We start from the raw sequence: 20,283 nt of genomic DNA, 5'->3' as shown, positions 1-20,283 counted from the left end.
GTTTGGATCTCTTTATAAATTGGCATTTGTAAAAGTGGAAGAACATTATGAAGGAAGGAGAGGTAAAGAAAATGTGAACTGCTGAGAAAAAAGCATCTCTTCCCAAACCACTATTTTTTAACTACTTGACACTCTTCTTTAATACTGATGATGTTGTGGATTTTTCGGTCATGAAAACAGAAACAGAAGCAGCAGTGTCCAGCGCGCAAGTTAATGTACCAGCTACACATGAATGGTGCACATTATATACATTTAAAGTCCTTTCATGCATACCATGGTTAAATAACAGCCAGTTCTATCTCAGTGTTCTTCCACTACTGCATTTATGGAGTAGCCTGTAGTACAGGAAGGCTGGGAATGGCGTGGCTGATGAGAGAAACAAGTGTCATTGCACTTTACTCCATTTCTGCTGCAGCTGGTTATAATTCAGGTAGGAGATACCAAAAAGCCAAAGAAATAAAACTCTCTTGTTCATTATTTTGTCCAGGACCTGACATGTTCACATCATCTAGCTTGCACAATGGTAGCTTTGTCACTTGCTGTTTCACTGAAACTTTGCTCTTTTACAGGTGCCAGGAGACAATGAGAAGCACTGGAAGCCAGTGCTAGTGGTCTTGACGGAGAAAGATCTCTTAATATATGAGAGCATGCCTCGGATGAAAGAAGCTTGGTTCAGCCCTCTGCATACGTACCCGCTGCTGGCCACCAGGTACCTGTGCTTTTTTATTCCATCGAGAGTGGTGGGAATGGTGGAGCCAGCCAGGAGCAGGTATAGCTGGTACATAGCTATATATCACACTTACAATGGCATGGTTTGAGAAGCAGATTTTCATTCAATGGGGCGATGTGCTCAGCTTAACTCCTGTCTTCTCCTCCATTTCAAGTTCTGGCTGAGGCTGATGGCCAGAAGCCCACCAGAAGGATTATGGATGTGGCCATTTGGCCCAATTCCAGAGAACAGGAATGTTGAAAAATCCAGGAGCTCAATCTACTGAGATTTCTATTTCCGGGTGCAGACCTGACTGCTTGGCAGAAATGCTCAGATTTCCAGATGCCCCCCTAGACTGAAAAAATCGATATATTGCCCTGAGTTGGACATACTGGTGTGGTGGTTCTGCATCGCCATTTTGGGGCTGTTGGAGGTTTGCAGATGTGATAGAGACACTTAATTTCAGCACGGCTTCTGTTCCTGCTCTAGCAAATGAATTCTTGGCGTTTTTTGTTAAAGTAGTGAGCTTGGAAGACGCATTCTTGAATCTAGGTTGGAAATAACCATCTGCATTGTTTCAAAGGTACCCATGAACACTAATTCAGAGGGAACTTTCCCGTGGTTGTCTTTGTGCAGTGGAAACTGTCTGTGCTTCTTGATGTGAATCTTAATCATGTTTTTCTGGCAGTATGGTCAAAGGGCTTGAGAAAGAGCTGCAGTTCCATTGTTTTGGCCTTGTTACAGGCCTCTATTATACCATTTCAATGAGTTCTCATTCAGAAGGGCTGATTGCACATTGCCAAAAGCAGTGGGTCTCTTACTGCACTCTCATTAGTTAATTTTTGTTCTGGGTCTTTAGTTCTCTCCCCAGATGAACTGAAGCTTTGCTGTTAAATCATTATATAAAAAGAAAAAAAAAAGTTGGTGAATTACACTGATGGTTGTTTTGTCCCAGTCTCCCTACCCATGATGGAGCTTTCACTGGGGAGCCAGCTTATGACTTGCCCTTTGTTACTATAACGTGCAGTGAGACCCCCAAGCTTTGCAGCTTGCAGTCTGTCACACGGTGTGGTGGTGAAGGTTGACTCTGCTGAAAACTGAGTGAGGTGTTGGAGCTGGAGCGTGCATCGTGGTGTATCGGTAAGCCGTAGAGTTTGTGAAGCAAGACCACCCCAGGAGAAGGTGATATGTCTCCTCCTCACTGCTTCAGGTTGTCTTTTGTACATGGACCCAAGTCCATCTCCCTAAAGTGACTGGAGATCCTGCAATGCACCCGGCCCCTGCCTGCCCCCAGATCATCAGTTACTCATTTTTTCTCAGGAGTTCAGATCTGATCTCAGACTTGCCTTGGGTGGGGATAGTCACCTCCCTGACTGATGGGATTCCTGTGTGAGTGGGAGAACATGAGCCTTCAGGCTGGAAGGGAATAAGTTGCTTGGCACAGGTGTCAGCCTGCTGAAAAGCCTTTATGGACTGGGAAAATGGCTTGTAAGAAAGACAAGATGCAGTTCAGAAAGGACAAGTGCAAAGCTCAGTTCTGGGGAATAATCAGTTGTGCTGGTTTGGAGTGGAAAAGGAGTGACAAAGTAGTTGCTGTGCCTGGAAGCATCTGGGCAGTGTGGTGAAATTACTTAAATGTACAATGTTATGGTTTTGAAAGAGGAATATCATCTTGGGTTGTAGCACAAGTGTGGTATGTTGGGCAGATGTAGTAACCATACCTGACTATAGAGCATTAGTAAAACCTCAGGTGATACACCACCTCCATGCGAGGCATTGTGCTTCCAAAAAGATGCCAGTTAACTGTGGAAAGTCTAGAAGAAAGTAATGCAAATAGAAAAGCTAGCAAACACTCTCAGTAGGGGAATACTTCACAAACCATAGTTGTTTAATGTAGAGAAATCCATGGAAAACATGCCAACAGTTTTCAAGTATGAAGATGAGACAGAAGGGTGTAGTGCTAGAGCCTGAATCATAGGCCCTGAACTGAAGGTGACCTATAGATGAACCTCACAACCCCACACTATATAGTACTAATCCCACATGTAATGTATTGATAATCTATTTTAGCATGTTTATATATATTCCAATGCCAATCTGTAAAAGCTTTGCCGTAAGACTAAATGTGTGGTGGGAACCAACAGGGTGAATTTTCTTTAGCTGAAGGCCAGGTGTGAGGCTGGGAAACGAGCTGCCTCTTGCTTTTTTAGAAGTCTGTTACAAGAGTGTGAGACCAGAGACCTGGCTTGGGTGAGAAATGTGTGATGAAGGACCAAAATAGATAGCGAGACTCCCTTGTACTCTTCCTTTAGCCCTGGCCAGGCTGTGGGGGGAATCCAATGGAGCGAACAACACCAGATATTCCCACATTTGAAGTTATGTAAGGTTGTTTATTTAATAGTATTAAAGCTGGACTCTCTTGCAGTGACTTTGGAGGTCTCACCTATGAGTGAACGCACTGCGTAGGACTTCCCAATTGCCGGGACGGTTCTCCAGAACCCTCCCTGCAACAGGGGTTGCCCAATAACTGCGGATCTAGATGATGGAATTAGGGCGATTGGAGATGTATCTTTCTTAATAACTCTCACTAAGCCTATATAGTAATGATTAGGTGCTTGTTCTCCTTGCTGCTTAAAACTAGAGTATAGTAAGCTTGCCTTGCCTTATTCTTGTAATACTTTGAAATAGACAGTCAAATAAGCTTACCCTTCTGTTGGTGCCTGTGTCCTTTTCTGCGGGACACCCCCACTCCCCGGGCCAGTTAGCATAACAAAGGGGCACAGGGGAGCATGTTGGAAAACCTTGGTGTGCGAGTGAGGTACTGCATTAGATTCTCCAGGACAGGTGTATGATCCTCATCACTGGGGACTCTGAAGGACAGGTGACACTGTAACCCTCAGGAGTGTGTCAGCACAGTTAGCCCTGCTCTGGGAAGGAGGATACACCAGGTGACTTCCTGAGAAACATTCCAGCCCCGTCTCTGTGATTTCTTCCTAGTATTGCTGTGAATTTAACACTCGGGTAAGAAGACAGCAGATACACAGAATGTGACATTGAGAACAGAGTCGCAATCTGATAAATACATGTAAATACATGAATTCCCAAGGTGAGCAGATTACATAAATTGACAGATTCCTCAAGTCATTACACCTACTGTTTGGGATGGTTTTGATTAAAACCCTGCAGGATCCTGCTTTTATGATCTGTCACACTGAGTACAGTTATATCAAAAAAATACACAGGGTTTGCTGTTGGTATTGACTGCTGTGTTCATTCTCGGTCAGTGATTACCCTTCTCGTGACGGGTTTTTTAATCCCCTCTGTGCATCGATCAGTGCAATTTAGAACTTTTCACCTGGAAAGTTTGCAGACCACATGTTGTAATCTTGGCAGCTCCCATCTTTCAGATTTTTATGAGTCCTTGGGAAAACATTTTTGCTTAGCTAATGCATATTTGAAAAGCTGCTGAAACTGTAAAATTTCAGTGCCAGATAGTGTACAAAGTCATGCTTAATCTACCCAAGACATAATGAGCAGAGAAAATTGGGAAGTGGTAGAAGGATTACAATCTTCTTACAGCATTTTAACAGCAGAATTTCAGCATGCCCTTTCTGATTGTTGATAAGTTTGCCTTCAGCCTATCTAAGACCTGAAAGTATTTTCTCGTCAGTCTTTCCGATCTTTATGTAGAATTGTACAGAATATAAGTAAGATCTCAAATAAAGCTGAGATTTAAGTTGTTCCTTTAAATCTCTGCACTAGGAGGCACAGCAGCTGGCTCATAGCCCTGACTCCAAGGACCTTTTTGTCATAATCTCTATTTGGGTGTTTCCTTATGCCTTCCTCTAGCATGGGAATGGAGCTTAAGTAATTACATCTAAATGTTTGCAATCAAATTGCGTTATCTATCATAAGCAGATATGAAGTGAAAGGAAAAAAATAAAAGGCAGCCCATGTTGGACTCTGATTAAAGATCAGGTAAGTAGCTTTTGTGTAAAGCCGAGGTCTGTAACCAGCAAGTATTAAAGCAGTTTTGGTAGATAATGCCGTGGAAAGTTTGGAAAGGAGTTTGGGCAGTGATTAGTCATCTGTGCAGGTGGGCAGAGGGGCAGGTGGAGAGCACTGGAGCCCCTGAGCACCCTAGGGAAGGTGTATGCGGGGCTGTGCAAGGTATACAAGTTCTCCACTTGTCTTTCTGGGGCAATGACAGTGGTTCTGGCTCCCTCCATGTAGAGCTCAGATGGATGAGGGCCTGTGCAAAGGTCTCCAAAGAGAACAGCCATTCCAGAGCAGGTTTCAAATGCTAAGTCAGGGTAAGGAGTGGTTTCGACACAGATGATAGTGGCTTTCTACTGGGCAGAGCTGCATGGCTGTTGATGCATTTGAATCAGCCTCTTCGGAGATAAATCTCAAATGAGCAGCTGAACACTTGCTTTGATTGTCAGCGCTAGCTTCACCCTCCTTTTTGAAGAAGCCATTAGATTTTGCTGCTGCAGTAAATGGTTGAATCTCTTTTCGTAGCACAAGGATGAGAAGCGGGTCCCGGTGCATCTCACCCAGCACCAGCGCTTCTGTGTTGGACTGTACCCATCTTGCTCTCACACATTTGCAAAGAATAATGCTAAAAAGGTCCCCAAAACATAGAGAGGCAAGGGAGAAATTGGAGAAGTTTAGAAGCGTCTCCCTGGCTCCCTGGAGCATGCCAGGAGTTGCATTTTACAGCCACTGCCTGTTGTCTACGTGCTATGCAAACAGACGGGATTGTGACCAACCTTCTCCTGCCCTCTTGCGGCTCCAGCTGCTCTGAGGAGGAGTTCTGGGGCTCCTGCGCCCCCACAGGCATCTCAGAAGCCTCCACAGAGCCCAGTAACCTTCAGGGACTGCAGGTGAATATGGCCAGAGCTGACTCTGGGGGGCCTTTTCAGCTGCGGGGTGCAGCGTGTGCCCTAGGTACAAACAGCCTCCACTGTGACGGGAGGTGAGGGTGAGGGAAAACCTTCTGTGAAGTTTCCGAGACTATTTTTTTTTGCCTTTTAAGGTATTTTTGTGGTCTTTAGGATAAAATATCTCTCATGTAAATTAAATGGCTCACATGAATCAGCTTTATTAAAGCTTGGGAATCTTTTAACCTGTACACAAATACATCAGTACTGACAGCTGGTATATAAATACCATCAAATGTTCCCCCGCAGTTCAGTTGTTTGTCCAGTTCATGTTTAACTGCATGGTTTTCCAAAGCATAATCTGGAGATGCATTATAGAAAAGGAGCTTTAAATAGTGAGACTGAATTGTTAATAATGAGGAGATAATGCAAATGAGAAGGCAGGCAAGAAACAATATTCCTGTTGGATGTGTCCACGTATTTTAATTTGTAAAGTATATCTTCATTCTATCCATATGCTGAAAAAGCTACAATGGCAGTGCTATGGATAAAGCATGAACATGTAGAGGAGTAAGGAGGGTGGCTTTGAAAGGAAATAAAACATTGGAACCATCCGGCTGTCACACACTCAGTAACACAAGTATTACAAAATCATTTTTAGCACAGCTGATGAGCACCATACAAAGGAGAAGGGATGACCTAGGGAGAAGCTGGAAGAGTTTTATTTTTATTGACAAACTTGATGTGATTTTCCAGGCTGCTTTCCTGCAGTCACCCCTGGTAGCAGGAGGCAGCATGAAAGCAGTGGCCGTGCCTGCACTTGGGTGACCCACCAGGGACAGGCAACAGCAGAAGTCATGGGAGATTTCAGTTCCCGGTCTCCTGCCTTAGTTATGAAGATGCAGCTTGCCCTCAGATTTTGCACCTCCTCATGCCAAATCAAAATAAATTAAAGTTTTTGAGCTGTTTGCTGCTGACTCCCCAACTGCAAAAATCTGCGTGGGGTGCAGGTAGGAGGCCTTGAGTATGAAAGCTGAGCGGGGCATTAGCGCAGCCCTTCTAGAGGCAAAAAAGCATTTGGGGAGGGTGGTAGTGTTTCTGGAAGAGGCTTTCCTGCCCAGATACAGGGCAGGCCAGCTCTGGCAGGGATACTGTGCATCTCGCATCCTGGGACCGGGAAATCAGGGCAGATGCTCAAAATTCAGAAATAAAGTTAATATGAATACAAGCACCAACAAATGTTGCAAACTTTCCAGCATGGACTGCCAGGGAACTCGGGAAATTTCAGATGCTCTGTAGTTCATGTTTCTATAACTGAAAAGCTTAAGTTGGGCTTTTTCTTTCCTTTCTGCCTATTTTGTTTTCTTTTCCCTGTTAAAACATCTCTTTTTGATGTCATACTTGTACAGTATCAGCTAACAGGCAACTATTCTTCCAGATGCAAAACAATAATTTGAGGATGAATCAGCACTCAGTAGATGATTAGTATAATCTAATGGTTTTTTAAACTTCAGAACAAGTATTCTGCTACCATGGTAAATACTTACTTTACAGTCTCATATGAAGTATGTTGTTTGCCTGTAGAAAGGGAAACAGGAGACACAAGACAGAAATAAGCTTTTCAGAAGAATTTCATTTTGTGGCTCCCTCTGAGGGTTGGCCTCTGGATCTCAAAGAGTGATGAGTTCTCTGGATTATTCTTTTCAGCTGCATCAGTGTTATGTTTCTGAGTGAATTCTCTATTCGCTGTCCCCACTTCTGCAGGGGAAAAAGAAACAACACAAAAACAACCAACAAAAGGGAAGTCTTAAAGAAGAATTAGATATTTTATGAGGGTGTTGAGACACTGGCACAGGTTGCCCAGAGAGGTGGTGGAAGCCTCATCCCTGGAAGTTTTTAAGGCCAGGCTGGATGGGGCTCTGAGCAGCCTGATCTAGTGGGGGATGTCCCTGCCCATGGCAGGGGGGTTGGAACTAGATGATCTTTAAGGTCCCTTCCAACCTTGACAATTCTATGATTCTATGATTATGAGGTGTTGATTTTTTCACTCAAAAATATTTGCTGCGATTAGCATTTGCCCAGATGAACAAATATTTCCTGATCACAGGAGATCAGCTGTTGATGCCAGGCAAAAAATGTTAATTGCAGCAAAATGTGGGAGAATTTCAGATTACAAATAGCTGCAACATTTTGCATTTTACAGGTGCCTTGTGGGAAAAGTACACACAAGACAGTACTTTGGCATCTGCATATTTTGCAGAACTTCTTTATCAAACAGCATTTATCATTGAGTTTGTCTGCGGGTGTTTTAAGCTTTACGGCAAATGTTGCTTGGCAGTGAAAGTTGGATTCAGCTGCCTCATCTGAGTGAGCACTTGTATCTGAGGACCAGATCTCATCACCACAGACCAATTGGTGATTTCTCTCAGTTCCTCATCCAACTAGTTGTTTTTTACAGTTCATTAGGAAATTTTGGCATGTCCCCATCATCACCTGCATGTCCGGCTGCTTCTATACTCACTGCCTTGGATCTTCACTCTTCTGAGTTTCAATAGGAGTCACTTTAGTTTCAGATACAAAGGAGATGTGAGTTCTTGTGCCCCCAACCATGTGCATTTAGGAACGTACAGAGCAGAGCCGTGCTCAGGTAGGGATTTTGGCACGGTGTGCTGTGTCAGCATTATAATCCACAGATGTGTTTTCAAATACAAATGCAGGTTGGTCCATTCCGGCCCAGGAAAAGGCTCACCACAGTCGGGGGTGGATTTGTCTTTCGCAACTCGTACTGGTACAAGGCAAGGGATTGAAACTCACCTGTTCAGGACGGAGACTAGCCGAGACCTCTCACTGTGGACAAGGAACGTAGTGCAGGGCTGCCACAATTCTGCAGAGCTCATCACAGAAATCACCACATGTGAGTAGGACCTGCGGCACCGCATCTCGACGCCTCTTTGTGACACTCAGGGGTAGTTCAACTTCCTTCAGGTAGAAGTGGTTCATATGAAAAAAAAAATAAATAACTGCATATTTAGGTTTCTATGTCTTTGAATTACTGTGCTCTTGGTTTCTGACACAGTCTCAGCTGCTGTAGTGCCTCTGTCATTGTGACTTTTAGTCTCGTTTTTGACATGTTATTTCAGACACAAGCCTGTAGTCAGCCATATAGGGCTGCATATCACAGAGGAGTGAGCGTCAGAGGTTGTCCAGAAACCCATGGAAAAGAGCATTTTTCTGAGATTCAGGAGACTCCTGAGGGCCTAGCAGGAGCTTCTCCTGCAAAGGGAGACAGAGGACAGGCACATTCACAAGTACAAACTGGTTATTTTTTCACCCAGCTCTGCACACTTGAGAAGAGGAAGAACAGACAAACCAGTCAAATAGCCACATTTTGACGGGTAGAAATTTCCCTCTGGGAGCGTCAGGGTATCACTTTTCAGCACTTCTGTACATGCAAAATTGAAAGGAATAAATGGCTGCAGATGCTCTAGAGTGATGCCCTGTTCAGGTAGCTGCCAGCCTGTGGTTGTTCTGGGGCTTTGGAGCTGTGCATTTTTCTTGAGTGCCCTCAGGATTTGTGAGTCCTTCCCCTGCTAGCTTTGCAGCTGGTAGGACTGTTAGAGTTGAACATTATCTCCACTTGTTACCTGAAATTGTGGGAGCAAGAGCCAAAGCACAAATCCACACTATGGCAAAGGCAGCTCCAATTTCGTGAAGCCATCAGGTACAGCCACACGCTGCCAAGCACGGGGACACCTGCCTGAGGGCTGCCAGACCCCGTGCCTTGAGGGGAGCTCAGGCTGCTTTGCGAGGGCCTCTGACATGGAAACCAGCCAGAGTGCTCCATGGGAACCTCCCTGTGACACGGATGCCTTACTTTCCAAAAGCAGGAGGAGGGCATTGGCCCCTTCTTTTATCAGAGTGCTTTAATCCCAGTGCCAAGGACCCTTCTTGGCAAAGTTACTCACAGAGAAATGGTAGCAATGAGAATTTGGGATATGAACCCCTAGATTCTTCATTTTTTTTAGTTTGGAGCGTGGCCTATGTTTCTGAGCTGAGGGTAAGACGCAGACTTTATGCTGCAGTAGCTATTGCATCCAATTACATGGACCCTTTTTCAATTACCATGGCACTAATGAGGACTCAGGAGCGTCTTCATCTTTGTCAGAATATTTTAGGGAAACCTTTTACAGCTTCTAATTTTCTCATGTGTTGCACATGTATTGATTTTAGCTGTGTCTGTCAGATGTAAGAAGAGTAGCTGTGACTTTGTCAAGGTTTGGAAGGAGGAAATGTCAGCTGGAGCCTTTTTAGACTTCAGTTTTTGTGTCAGCAGGTACACTGCAACATGAAGGATGCAGTGAATAACTGAAATGACTGACATCAGTACTGCTACTGCCGAGCACAATTTTAGTCTGTGCATTTACAGCATAACTAACATACCTTGCTCAGACCTTAAAAACAAAAAGACTTCTCTTATTTTTCCAAGTCTGCATGTTTACAGTTAGAGCGTGATTAGCCCAGTTTTAGGACAGGTTAGTTTCTGTAAGGTAGTGTTGAGATCAAATGTTAAATGCAGGTATCTGCAGCCAAATGGAATTTGATGCTTTTAAGAACGTTACAGACTAAATTTTGTTTCCTTCTTCAGCTTGCACATATAAAAGCCAGGAGTGTCGTTTGACCATCCATTATGAGCATGGATTCTCTCTTACAACTGAACCGCAAGATGGTGCCTTCTCTAAGACAATTGCACAATATCCCTACGAAAAACTGAAAATGTCATCTGATGATGGGATAAGGATGCTGTATTTAGATTTTGGAGGAAAGGATGGAGAAATTGTAAGTACTGCTTTTAGCAAGGGGATGCATGCTAGCAGTCCTTCATGCTGTGGGGCTGGAGAAGCACTAATGAAAGTTGGACTAGATGATCATCGTAGGTCCCTTTCAGCTGCAATATTCTATTCTGTTCTACTCTATTCCAATAACAGCTGGCCAGTACCAGTATTTAGACACCATGCTTCCTAGTACAGCATGACAATTGGGCTTTAGAGAGAGATAAACTAAAAAGAGAGATAAAATGGTAAAAGCATGCAAAGAGGGGTGAAAGATATCTCACATTTAAGAAAAAATTGTCTCTCTAAATAGCTAGTTGTTAGATTTTTTGGTACCATTTTTTAATAGACTGTGGGTAGAACAACTTAAGGATGAGATACTAGTTCCACCATACACGCAGGGACTTTATGTTATGACAGCAAGCTATGGTTTAGACAGTTTTGAAATCCAGTTGCTGAAAAAAATTGAAGACTACTGATACAGTGCAAACTGTCTGCTTAGGCTTCTAAGTTAGCTGTCACAATGCCTAAAAACAAGGTGCTTATTCCTATTTCCTTCCATAAATTATGCATGTAAACATGGTCTTTCCCATCAATTTCTTTCAGTAGTTACTGAGCCCCTTGGGTGGTTCATTCTTCACATCACCTTTCATGACATATACTTGGTGAATTGCTTATTGTCAGGCTTTCGGAAGGGAATTTTTTACTAGCTCTCAATAAAGTTGATACATGACTGGTGGAGTGGCAAATCTAGTCTGTTTTGATGTGAACTTGCTGTTGAACCAGCTGTCCACACTGACAAGTCTGTCATGCTTAGCAAGCATGTGGTGAGATCATCTGAACCATGACTGTGGAAAAAGAAGTCTCAGTTCAGTCTGACTGAACAGAGGAGCAGAGGAGCAACCACACTGAACAGAGGAGCAACCGTGCAACATTAGCCGAAGGTGCATCGTAGCCTCAGCAGATCCATTGGGTGTTGAACACAGGAGTTGCACCATCATCCCTGGTCAGAAATAGAGCCTCCAAAGATGGGGGGATTGAAGCTCTTAGAAAACTACTTGCAGCATCTGGCTGTTTTCTGCTGCTTACACAGGTGAATGCAAGACCAGAGGCACCAAGATCACAGAATCACAGAATGTTAGGGCTTGGAAGGGACCTTGAAAGATCATCTAGTCCAACCCCAATCTCATTTGCTCTCAAGATGCTTAGTACTTGCTTCCAGTAACCTAAAAATTTGCAGCTATATGCAAAGGAAAGACAATAGGTTGTAATAAAGAGTTGTTATTAATAGAAGCCTCTTACTAGGCAGCAGTTAATCAAGTATTCTGTAAATCATTGCTTATCTGAGCTGTAACCTAATCTAATCTCTCTCAACTTGATTTCTTTCTTTACTTTCAGCAACTGGACCTCCATTCCTGTCCAAAACCAATTGTGTTCATCATTCATTCCTTCCTGTCGGCAAAGATTACAAGACTTGGCTTGGTGGCATAAGTGGGATACATCTGTTGCTTCAAAGAAAGACAGCATGACCATGCTAATCTGAAGTACAGTCAACAGCAGCAACCCGTACCAGCTAGCAGCATACACTGGCTTGGGGTTCAGTACCGGGCCTTGGTCACTTCTGCAGTCTTCCAAGGCCCATGCTTCATTTTGATCAGCTAAAGAGGTGGCATGACAAGGAAAACAGTGGATTTTATTGTAAATAAGGGGATTTTTAACTCCCATATGAGACAGTAAAAGCCTGTAGTACCATACGTGTAAATGTTACAGAACCATAAATCGTGCCTATTGCAATGTACTCATTTATAAAGAATAAGTTAAGGGCTAAGCAGACGAGAGTGGGTGTTGGTTGTGGTGCAAGCTCAAGATTGTTTGACTAGAAGTTTCCCAAACAGCATTGTCCCACCACTCCAAAGTAAAATATTATTTCTGTGCTAACCTGTGCAGCACTTGGAGAAGGTTTTTCTTTTGGAGCGCCCTGAGAACCTGTTTCTTGAATGCCCAGCAGAGCATGCAGATACGCACCTCTGAGTGAGATGTTCTAAAGCAATGGCACTGTGGTCAGTGAACAGCTGGGGGGTCCCTGCCGAGAGGCGCTTTCAAACTAAACGATAATGACATCTTGCGCACTATTCCTAGCAATGGACCCAAAGCAAGACTAGCTGTAGTGATGTATTGAGAGCGAGCGGTCAGTGGGGCATAGGTAGGAGCATCCTTTGCTAAGGAACACACAGGTTCTATTTTTATAGTGACTTCTCAGATTGGCTTAATGAGTTTCAGCTACCTGGGATCCCCAGCTCAGATAAAAGTTGCCCGAATCTGTGTTGAAGTGTGACCTAAGCTTCTGCCAGCACATTTCCTTGGCAGTTTTCCAACAGAAAGCCATGCTGAGCTTCCTGTCCTCCTACCCCAACTGTGTCACCTCCTCAGCTCTGATGAGGCTGGTTGTGTGGTCTACACAGAAGAACAAATGGAGGGAAGGAAGGAGGACGACCTGATTTTTTTGGAGAGTTTTCTAGATTAGATCAGAAAAGTCATTCAAACAGCTCCACAACAGGGAGGAAATGCAGCCAGTCAGGAACATGAGCTGCACTGTCAGAAAGGTCTTAATTTGGAACTTGTTCTGTAAGTGTGACTTGGCAAGTCCAGATTTATTCCCTTGGTGAAATGAAGATGTTCACCTCCGTATGCATAACTTACTAGTTCCTGTTTTGCACCACAGCTGACTGTTTTAAGTCAAAACATTTGGATCACTTGAGTTTCAGCCTTGTTCCCAGTTACCTTGGGCACCAAGCGGGCAGCAGGCAGGAAGGCTGCCCTTTGTCATCCGAGATCCTACGCAGAGCTTGTGCCTAGAACTACTGAATTGGCTTCACGTGGTTGGGTGGCAACAGGCAGAAGCAGAACAGGGATGGCCCTTAGATTGCTCTTACTTTGTAAACAGAACTGCTTCATCTAGGGGTGGGTTTCTGTTTGCTTTGAGTTTCTCCCTAAATTTACACTTTGAAGAACAGGAGCTGAACAAGAAATAATAAATCTGAAGCTTGTGGAAGTTCAGTTGGCATAATTACATCACTTCTTTTGTTCTTGAGAAAGCACAGAAGTTTCAACTTGGCATCACTTGGCTGGCAAAGAGGAAAATTAAAACCGTACTTTAGTTCCATGGTTTTTTTAAGCAAAGTCTTGAGAGTTAAGCAGAAGTCATATTGTTTATTCACAGCACAGGAATTAGTCCGTGGTGGTTTCCATAGGTAACTTAATCATCAAAATTAATTAAAAAATAAAGATGGCAGGCTGAATTTACAAATACGGAAAATAATAATTGAAGAGCTAAATCACCATTTGGAAGAGCAGCCCCACGCCCAGCACCTCTCACCACTCAAAAGCAAGCCTGGGAGGGCATTCACCTCGCTGTGAACTTTGATTTTACTATCATGGTACTTGCACTTACAAATTAATGCCTCATGTAAATTCACAAGGTATGGGATAACATGTTACGTAACTTACCGGTAATTTCCAAATGGACATTTCTCATTTAGTGACCACTGCCATGCACATAACCTTCTCTGGCAGTTCCTTGGGTTTCTTTTGGCTTGGAAGCTTCCAGAAGAATGTCTTCTGAGAAGCTGAGAGCAGTCGGTACGCTGCCGGGACTGGGTCTTTCAGTATGAGCTCATATCGCAATGTCAAGTAAAAAATGTTGTGTCAAGTTTCTAAAAGGTGATTTGGGATGTTTTTATTGCTGTTCCAAAGTACAACTTAAAATTTTGGATGCAGGCTCCTGTAAAACTTCCAGAGATTAAAGTGAAAACTTGCATACTGTGGGGTAGGTTAAATACGTATGTAAACTATACTGCACTATGTCCTTATTCCTTTAACACTTACAAATCACTGGAATGTTATACTTAACATGTATGTGCATTGTAAATATTACAAATTCCTATATTAGTACCAACAATTAAATGACACAATATGTAATCTAAGGTGCTCAGTACTATATGAAGTATAAGTGAATAATTAAACAGTTTGCAAAGAAAATTCATATTATATATATTTATAGAAAAAATAATAATTACAGATGCTATTTCTTCATTTTCAGATTTTGGACTGATTCATATTTGGATGGGATAGACAAATGAAATATGGACCTACTCCACATTTATAAGAGTATAGTGAATATTTATATTTTAGAGGAAAAGAATATATTTAATAAAGTCATTTATTGGATTTTTGTGAGGTGAGCTTACTTTGTACCCAAAACAAGCTGTTTGGAAGGCTGCCCTTTGGTTCTCGGCTGGCTTAAAGTACATTTTGAACCTCAGCCATTCTGGTAAGAATTCGGTTACTTGAGAGAGATATTCATCATACCGACGGAATGACTTTTACAAATGTTAAAACTAAAAAAAAAATAGTATTAAAGTACTGTCAATGGCACATCAGTGCTTTCTGTCAAGTAAGCTCAGTGTTTGTGTAATAGCGGTGGTGTTGATGACAGGCTGAAAGTGTAAATAGGCAGCATTTTTTTTGCTGCTGGCATCTACTGAAAGAGCAGCGCAGGGATGTTCTGGGGCAGGTCGTTCAGACTCACCTGCTGAAGTTACAAAGCTTTCTCTGTTGCTTACATTTAACTGTGCAGTTACAGAAGTCATAAAAAAAAATTAAAACAATCAGAACAAACTTCTGCTCAAGCTTCTGCATTCAAGGAGTGAGGCCATGTGCCTTACTTAGTTCTTATGAATGGTTATGGAAAAAAAAGATGGTTTTCTTCCCTTCTACTTTAATTCTTAACTTACTGGCCCAAATAGAAAAGCTAACTGCAGGATTTAAGTTTGTTCTCTCAGTCTGACCTGAGATGTGGCAGACCAGCCTCAATGGAAATCCTAAAGAAAGGGGCGTTCTATAGTTTTCACAAAATACTGACTGTAAATCAGATGGTCTGATCCAAAAGCCTGTATAGCAGCTTCACCGTTAGAAAGACTTGGATACATATTGAAACGTATATGTCACTGGAAAAATGTGATATGTTTGTTTAAAAAAAAATAAAGAAAGAAAATAAAGCTCACGCGATAATGTTGAGGGAAGCATAGTGGTGTTTCCTAAGAGTTTCACTGTTTAAGTGGAACTAGCATTTCTCTTAAGTATAAATCCAAATAGAAATCTTTATGCTCTACCAAGCAAATCACTGCCATGAAAATCATTAGAATTGGTCTTTTCCATCTAACAAGTGCTTTCTCTTTCTGTGGAAGGTATTTATTTATTCTTGCCACAAGATACGGGAGCCCACTCCACCCAGCTCTTCGCATTCGGAAGTAAAGGCTGATCCAATTTCCATCTGCAAGACTTCTCGATGGCCTCTTACCTGGTTTAAAAGTTAATCAGAGCTTCTTTTGTTTCAGTGGAAGTGTAACTGAAGCTTAAAAAAAGCATGTGTTCCAGATTGTACTACTCATCAATTTGTTTATCTTTCTTATTTTTCAGAAGAGTCAAACTGGCAGATTTATAAGCAGCTGACTACTGGGGCTGCTTACTATATATATATATATATATATATACACACACACACACACACACACACAGTTACTATAGTATGTATTACATATTTTTATAGATATACTATTACTGTATATAATAATACTATACAGTAATTGAGAATTGTTTCTAAAATGGACACTTTCAATTCAGTGGTGACTTTGATTTTGAAAAGCAGATGTTACTAATATACTCACAAACTTGAAAAACTCAGCCTGCATAGAACCATAGAATGATTTGGGTTGGAAGGGACCTCAAAGATCATCTAGTTCCAATGCCCCTGCCATGGCAGGGACACCTCCCACTAGATCAGGCTGCTCAAGGCTCCATCCAGCCTGGCCTTGAACTCTTCCAGCTTCCACCCATTACCTCTCATCCTATCACTACAGGCCCCTGTAAAAAGTCCCTCCCCAGCTTCTTGAGGCCCCCTTCAGGTACTGGAAAGGCCACTATAAGGTCTCCAGGGAGCCTTCTCTTTTCCAGGCTGAACAAGCCGAACCCTCTCAGCCTGTCCTCATAGGAGAGGTGCTCCAGCCCTCTGACCATCTCGGTAGCCCTCCTCTGGACTCGCTCCGACAGCTCCATGTCTTTCTTGTTTGGGAGTTCCAAAGCTGGACGTAGTATTCCAGGTGGCAGAAGTGAGGGGCAGAATCACCTCCCTTGACCTGCTGGTCACACATCTCTCAATGCAGCCCAGGATGTGGTTGGCTTTCTGGGCCGCAAGCGCACACTGTTGGCTCATATTGATGATACATGTGAACCCCTAGATTAACCAGGGCAAAAAAAAGCATAAGAAGAAAAAACATTAAGTAACAAAGATAACCTCTTGTGACTGTATCAGCTACTTTTTCCATATAGGATGTTTTTCAGTTGGTTTTCTTCATCAGAATTTCTGTGTTTGTGTAAATAATTAGATGCATTAGAAAATAAGTCCAAGAGACCATTGGAGGGTTTGTGAATTTGGAAGAACATTTGTACCCAAGTTCAGTTCTGTTGTAGCCCAGTGATACTCATCATGCAATTGCTGTGATGCTAGAATAATCATCTCCCACATTAGAATAATTGCATCCACATTTGTGTTGTCTTATCCTGATCTTGTATAAGGACATAACACAGATTATGTGTAGATGATAAATGCAAATCGGTGAATGTTACTTCTATCCTGACTTGAAAAAACACGAAAGCAAGCACCCAAGCCTTCTACAGTAAAGCATGCAAAGGGCAGACTGGATTTTGGGTTCATCAGACACAAGAAGGAAAATAATTTGGAATTCAGTGGCAAAGAATGACATTACATCCTATATCACATAAGTTACACCACATTAGCTGAGCTGCAGGAACTCTCAGTGTGGGGTTTTTGAACTACGACAGTTGTATGATAATTCAGTTTAGCACAGTTACGGTAGACCAGGTCAAATTATTTTGCATGCTTTTTTTTTGTAGGTTAAGAACATGCACAAAGACAGTTATAACAGCTCGAATGGGGCACAGTGTTATTAAGCCATGATAATAAACTAGCTATCACTTACCCTATAAAGATCCCCAAGACAATAACAAAGTGCAAATGAGACATAGGTAGCACTGTATTGGTTCAGCACCAGGAATCACGCAAGCAAATAATGCAGCAACATGCTTATGTTTCCCTAACTGCTTTCCTGCCGATTGTTTCAGGCCAGCCTTTGAGCCTACAAAATTAATTAAAACAATAACCATTGTGTTCTACTTGCTCATGAACAAGATAGATAGTATCAAAAGGTGTGGGACAACCACTGGAAGAGGGCCCAGCCAGCACAGGTTCATGAAAGGCAGATCCTGTCTGACCAACGTGATCTCCTTCTGTGACCAGGTCACCTGCCTAGTGGATGAGGGAATGGCTGTGGATCATGTCTACCTGGACTTTAGTGAAGCCTGTGACACCATCTCCCACAGCATTCTGCTAGGGAAGCTGGCGGCTCATGGCTTAGACAGGTGGGTCTTTGCTGGGTTAAAAACTGGCTGGATGGCCAAGCCCAGAGAGTCGTGGCGAACAGAGTTAAATCCAGTTGGCAGCTGGTCACAAGCAGCATTCCCCAGGGCTCAGTTTTGGGGCCTGTCTTGTTTAATGTCTTTATCAAAGATCTGGATGGGGGGATTAAAATGCTCTCTCTGTAAAGTTACAGGTTACACCAAATTGAGGATGACACAAAATTGAGCTGGAGTGCTCGTCTGCTGGAGGGTAGGAAGGCTCTGCAGAGGGACCTGGATATTGTGTTCAAAAAGCGTGTAGACGTGGCGCTTGGGGACTCATTTTTGTGGTCATGGTAGTGTCAGGTTGACCGTTGGTCTTGATCTTGGAGGTCTTTTCCAAACTTGATTCTGTGAAATCCAGGGCTCACTATGGACACCATAGAAAGGTAAGAGAGGAATGACAAAATAATAAAAAATAATGTTTAAACCCCATCTTTTTATAGATCCCTTCCACAGGTACATACAGATAGTTTATCATTAAGAAAGCGAGTTAATGAATATTAATTACTTTCCCAAAAGGGATTTTCTTTGTTTATGATAGCAAGCCACAAGTATTTAACAAAATGTAGAGTTTCTGTACTTTTGCTTATCAACCTGTGCATAATTTTTAACTACAATTCTTTTTGTAATTACAAGTAAAAAAACCCCCACGAAATTAAGTAGGAAATTAAACCTTCAGTGGCTTGCTTTAGTACTTGGACAACAGAATCAGTATTCAGGCCGAAGACAGGAGATTAACTTAGGCTTTTCTCTCTCTGTTTGAAAGTAGAGACTTTCCTTACTCAATATTGGATGTTAAGGAAGATTAATATCTTGATTAACTTCTTGGTTTCGCTCTTGAATGCAAAGAAACGTGAGCCATACACGGTAACTAATACATTGGAGCAATTCCGTGCATGCACTTATTCAAATATTTAAACATCTACCTTCCCTGCATTTCTGTTTCATCAGAGCAGTAAAGCCTGGATGCTACAGACACGTGGCATTTTGCGGACAGATGTAATCCCACTCTCAAAAGTTGTGTTTGTCCTGGGCTAAGAAGCCACCGTACTCACTAGAGCCCACTGTCACCTCACTTTCCTCCTGCTGCTCAGGACGCAGCTGGAGCAAAGTACACCTGCACACAGAAAAGGTCTCGGAGAGCTCAGGAAGTGATACACATTGGAACAATGGCGCAGAAGAGTTAAGTGCTAGATCCTGTTAGACACAAAAAAGCCTCCCCAGGGCTTGGCTCTACACAAAATAGAATTAAGCAAAGAGTAAGTGTTACAAAGTTAGGAAGGTTCTTTATAGAATGAGTAGATTTTACAGTATTAAGTTTCACCTACACACGGTCAAGTTCAATTAATTTTTTCATAGTATTACATTTCATTGATATTAGTATTGCTTAATCCATTTTCCTTCCAGGAGAACACAGCAAAACAGTAACGCTGCATCTCTATCAATTTCACTCATGTCAGTATTTTGTTGAGGAGTTCCTACTGAAACAAATATATTTTACAGCTTTCACTATAAGGCTTTCCTATTCATCGTATAAACTAACTTGAAGTCATTACACTAGTACAAGCCAGCTGCATGCCTGACAAACAAATTGAGTATTTTACCGTGCTTCCAACTCCAGTAGAAATTATACTTTCCATTATGTTTCACCATAGCCAGCCAGCTCTTCCACGGCCCTCAGAATCATCATTACTGCTATCACTTTGATTCTCTCCTCCCCTGTGGAAGGAAATCTCAGAACTTTATTATGAATTGTTTCTAAGCCGTGTTAGAAAAAGTACATGTGAAATTGAGCTTGTAAAATAACGATCCTTTTTTAATGAGTCCTTGTTTCGAAAGACACGGGGTTTATGTTTTGTGTTGGTTTTTTTTCCTTATACTACAACACAGAGATAATTTTGACTCAGGTTCTAATTATGTTTGCTTTCTGTTGGAGAATAGGAACTCTTCTTAATTATTCTCTAAAATGTCAACGGCCAACACTGTACCCAGCTGTTTAAACAACAGCACGTAGTAATAAATAGGAGAGGTCTTCACGCAAAATGGTAAAATGAAGTAGTTTTGTTACTAAAATTATATCTGGTAGGCTTTTTATTCACATAAAAACAAAATATACTGGTTGAAAAACATACAAAGCTTTATCAAACCAAGTCAAGCTATAGTCCTTTTAGCAATGAAAAACAATAAATAAGCATATTAAAAAAAAGCCTTTTTCATTTGAATTTTTTAAAAAATAAAACTTTCAGTATAAAAAGTTTCAAAACATTCTACTGTGCTTAAGAATTAAGCCTATATAATTACACTGACCAAAGTCCTTCTGGTGTGT

The 20,283-nt window shown here is 42.1% G+C and overlaps 1 protein-coding gene across 1 annotated transcript; it reads left to right on the top strand.

Moving 5' to 3' along the window:
* Positions 1-569: 569 nt before the first annotated feature.
* SNTB1 (syntrophin, beta 1 (dystrophin-associated protein A1, 59kDa, basic component 1)) lies at positions 570-11,933 on the top strand (the record flags this gene model as incomplete). The annotated part of the gene is made up of 4 exons (XM_009874622.1): positions 570-709; positions 8,310-8,506; positions 10,238-10,428; positions 11,820-11,933. Coding segments are annotated over 4 exons (621 nt in total), but the record flags the coding sequence as incomplete, so codon positions are not given.
* Positions 11,934-20,283: the final 8,350 nt, after the last annotated feature.

Source organism: Apaloderma vittatum, unplaced genomic scaffold (genome assembly GCF_000703405.1).
Source record: "Apaloderma vittatum isolate BGI_N311 unplaced genomic scaffold, ASM70340v1 scaffold2648, whole genome shotgun sequence".
Classification (NCBI taxonomy): domain Eukaryota; kingdom Metazoa; phylum Chordata; class Aves; order Trogoniformes; family Trogonidae; genus Apaloderma; species Apaloderma vittatum.
This window is presented reverse-complemented; position numbering and strand designations above follow the sequence as displayed.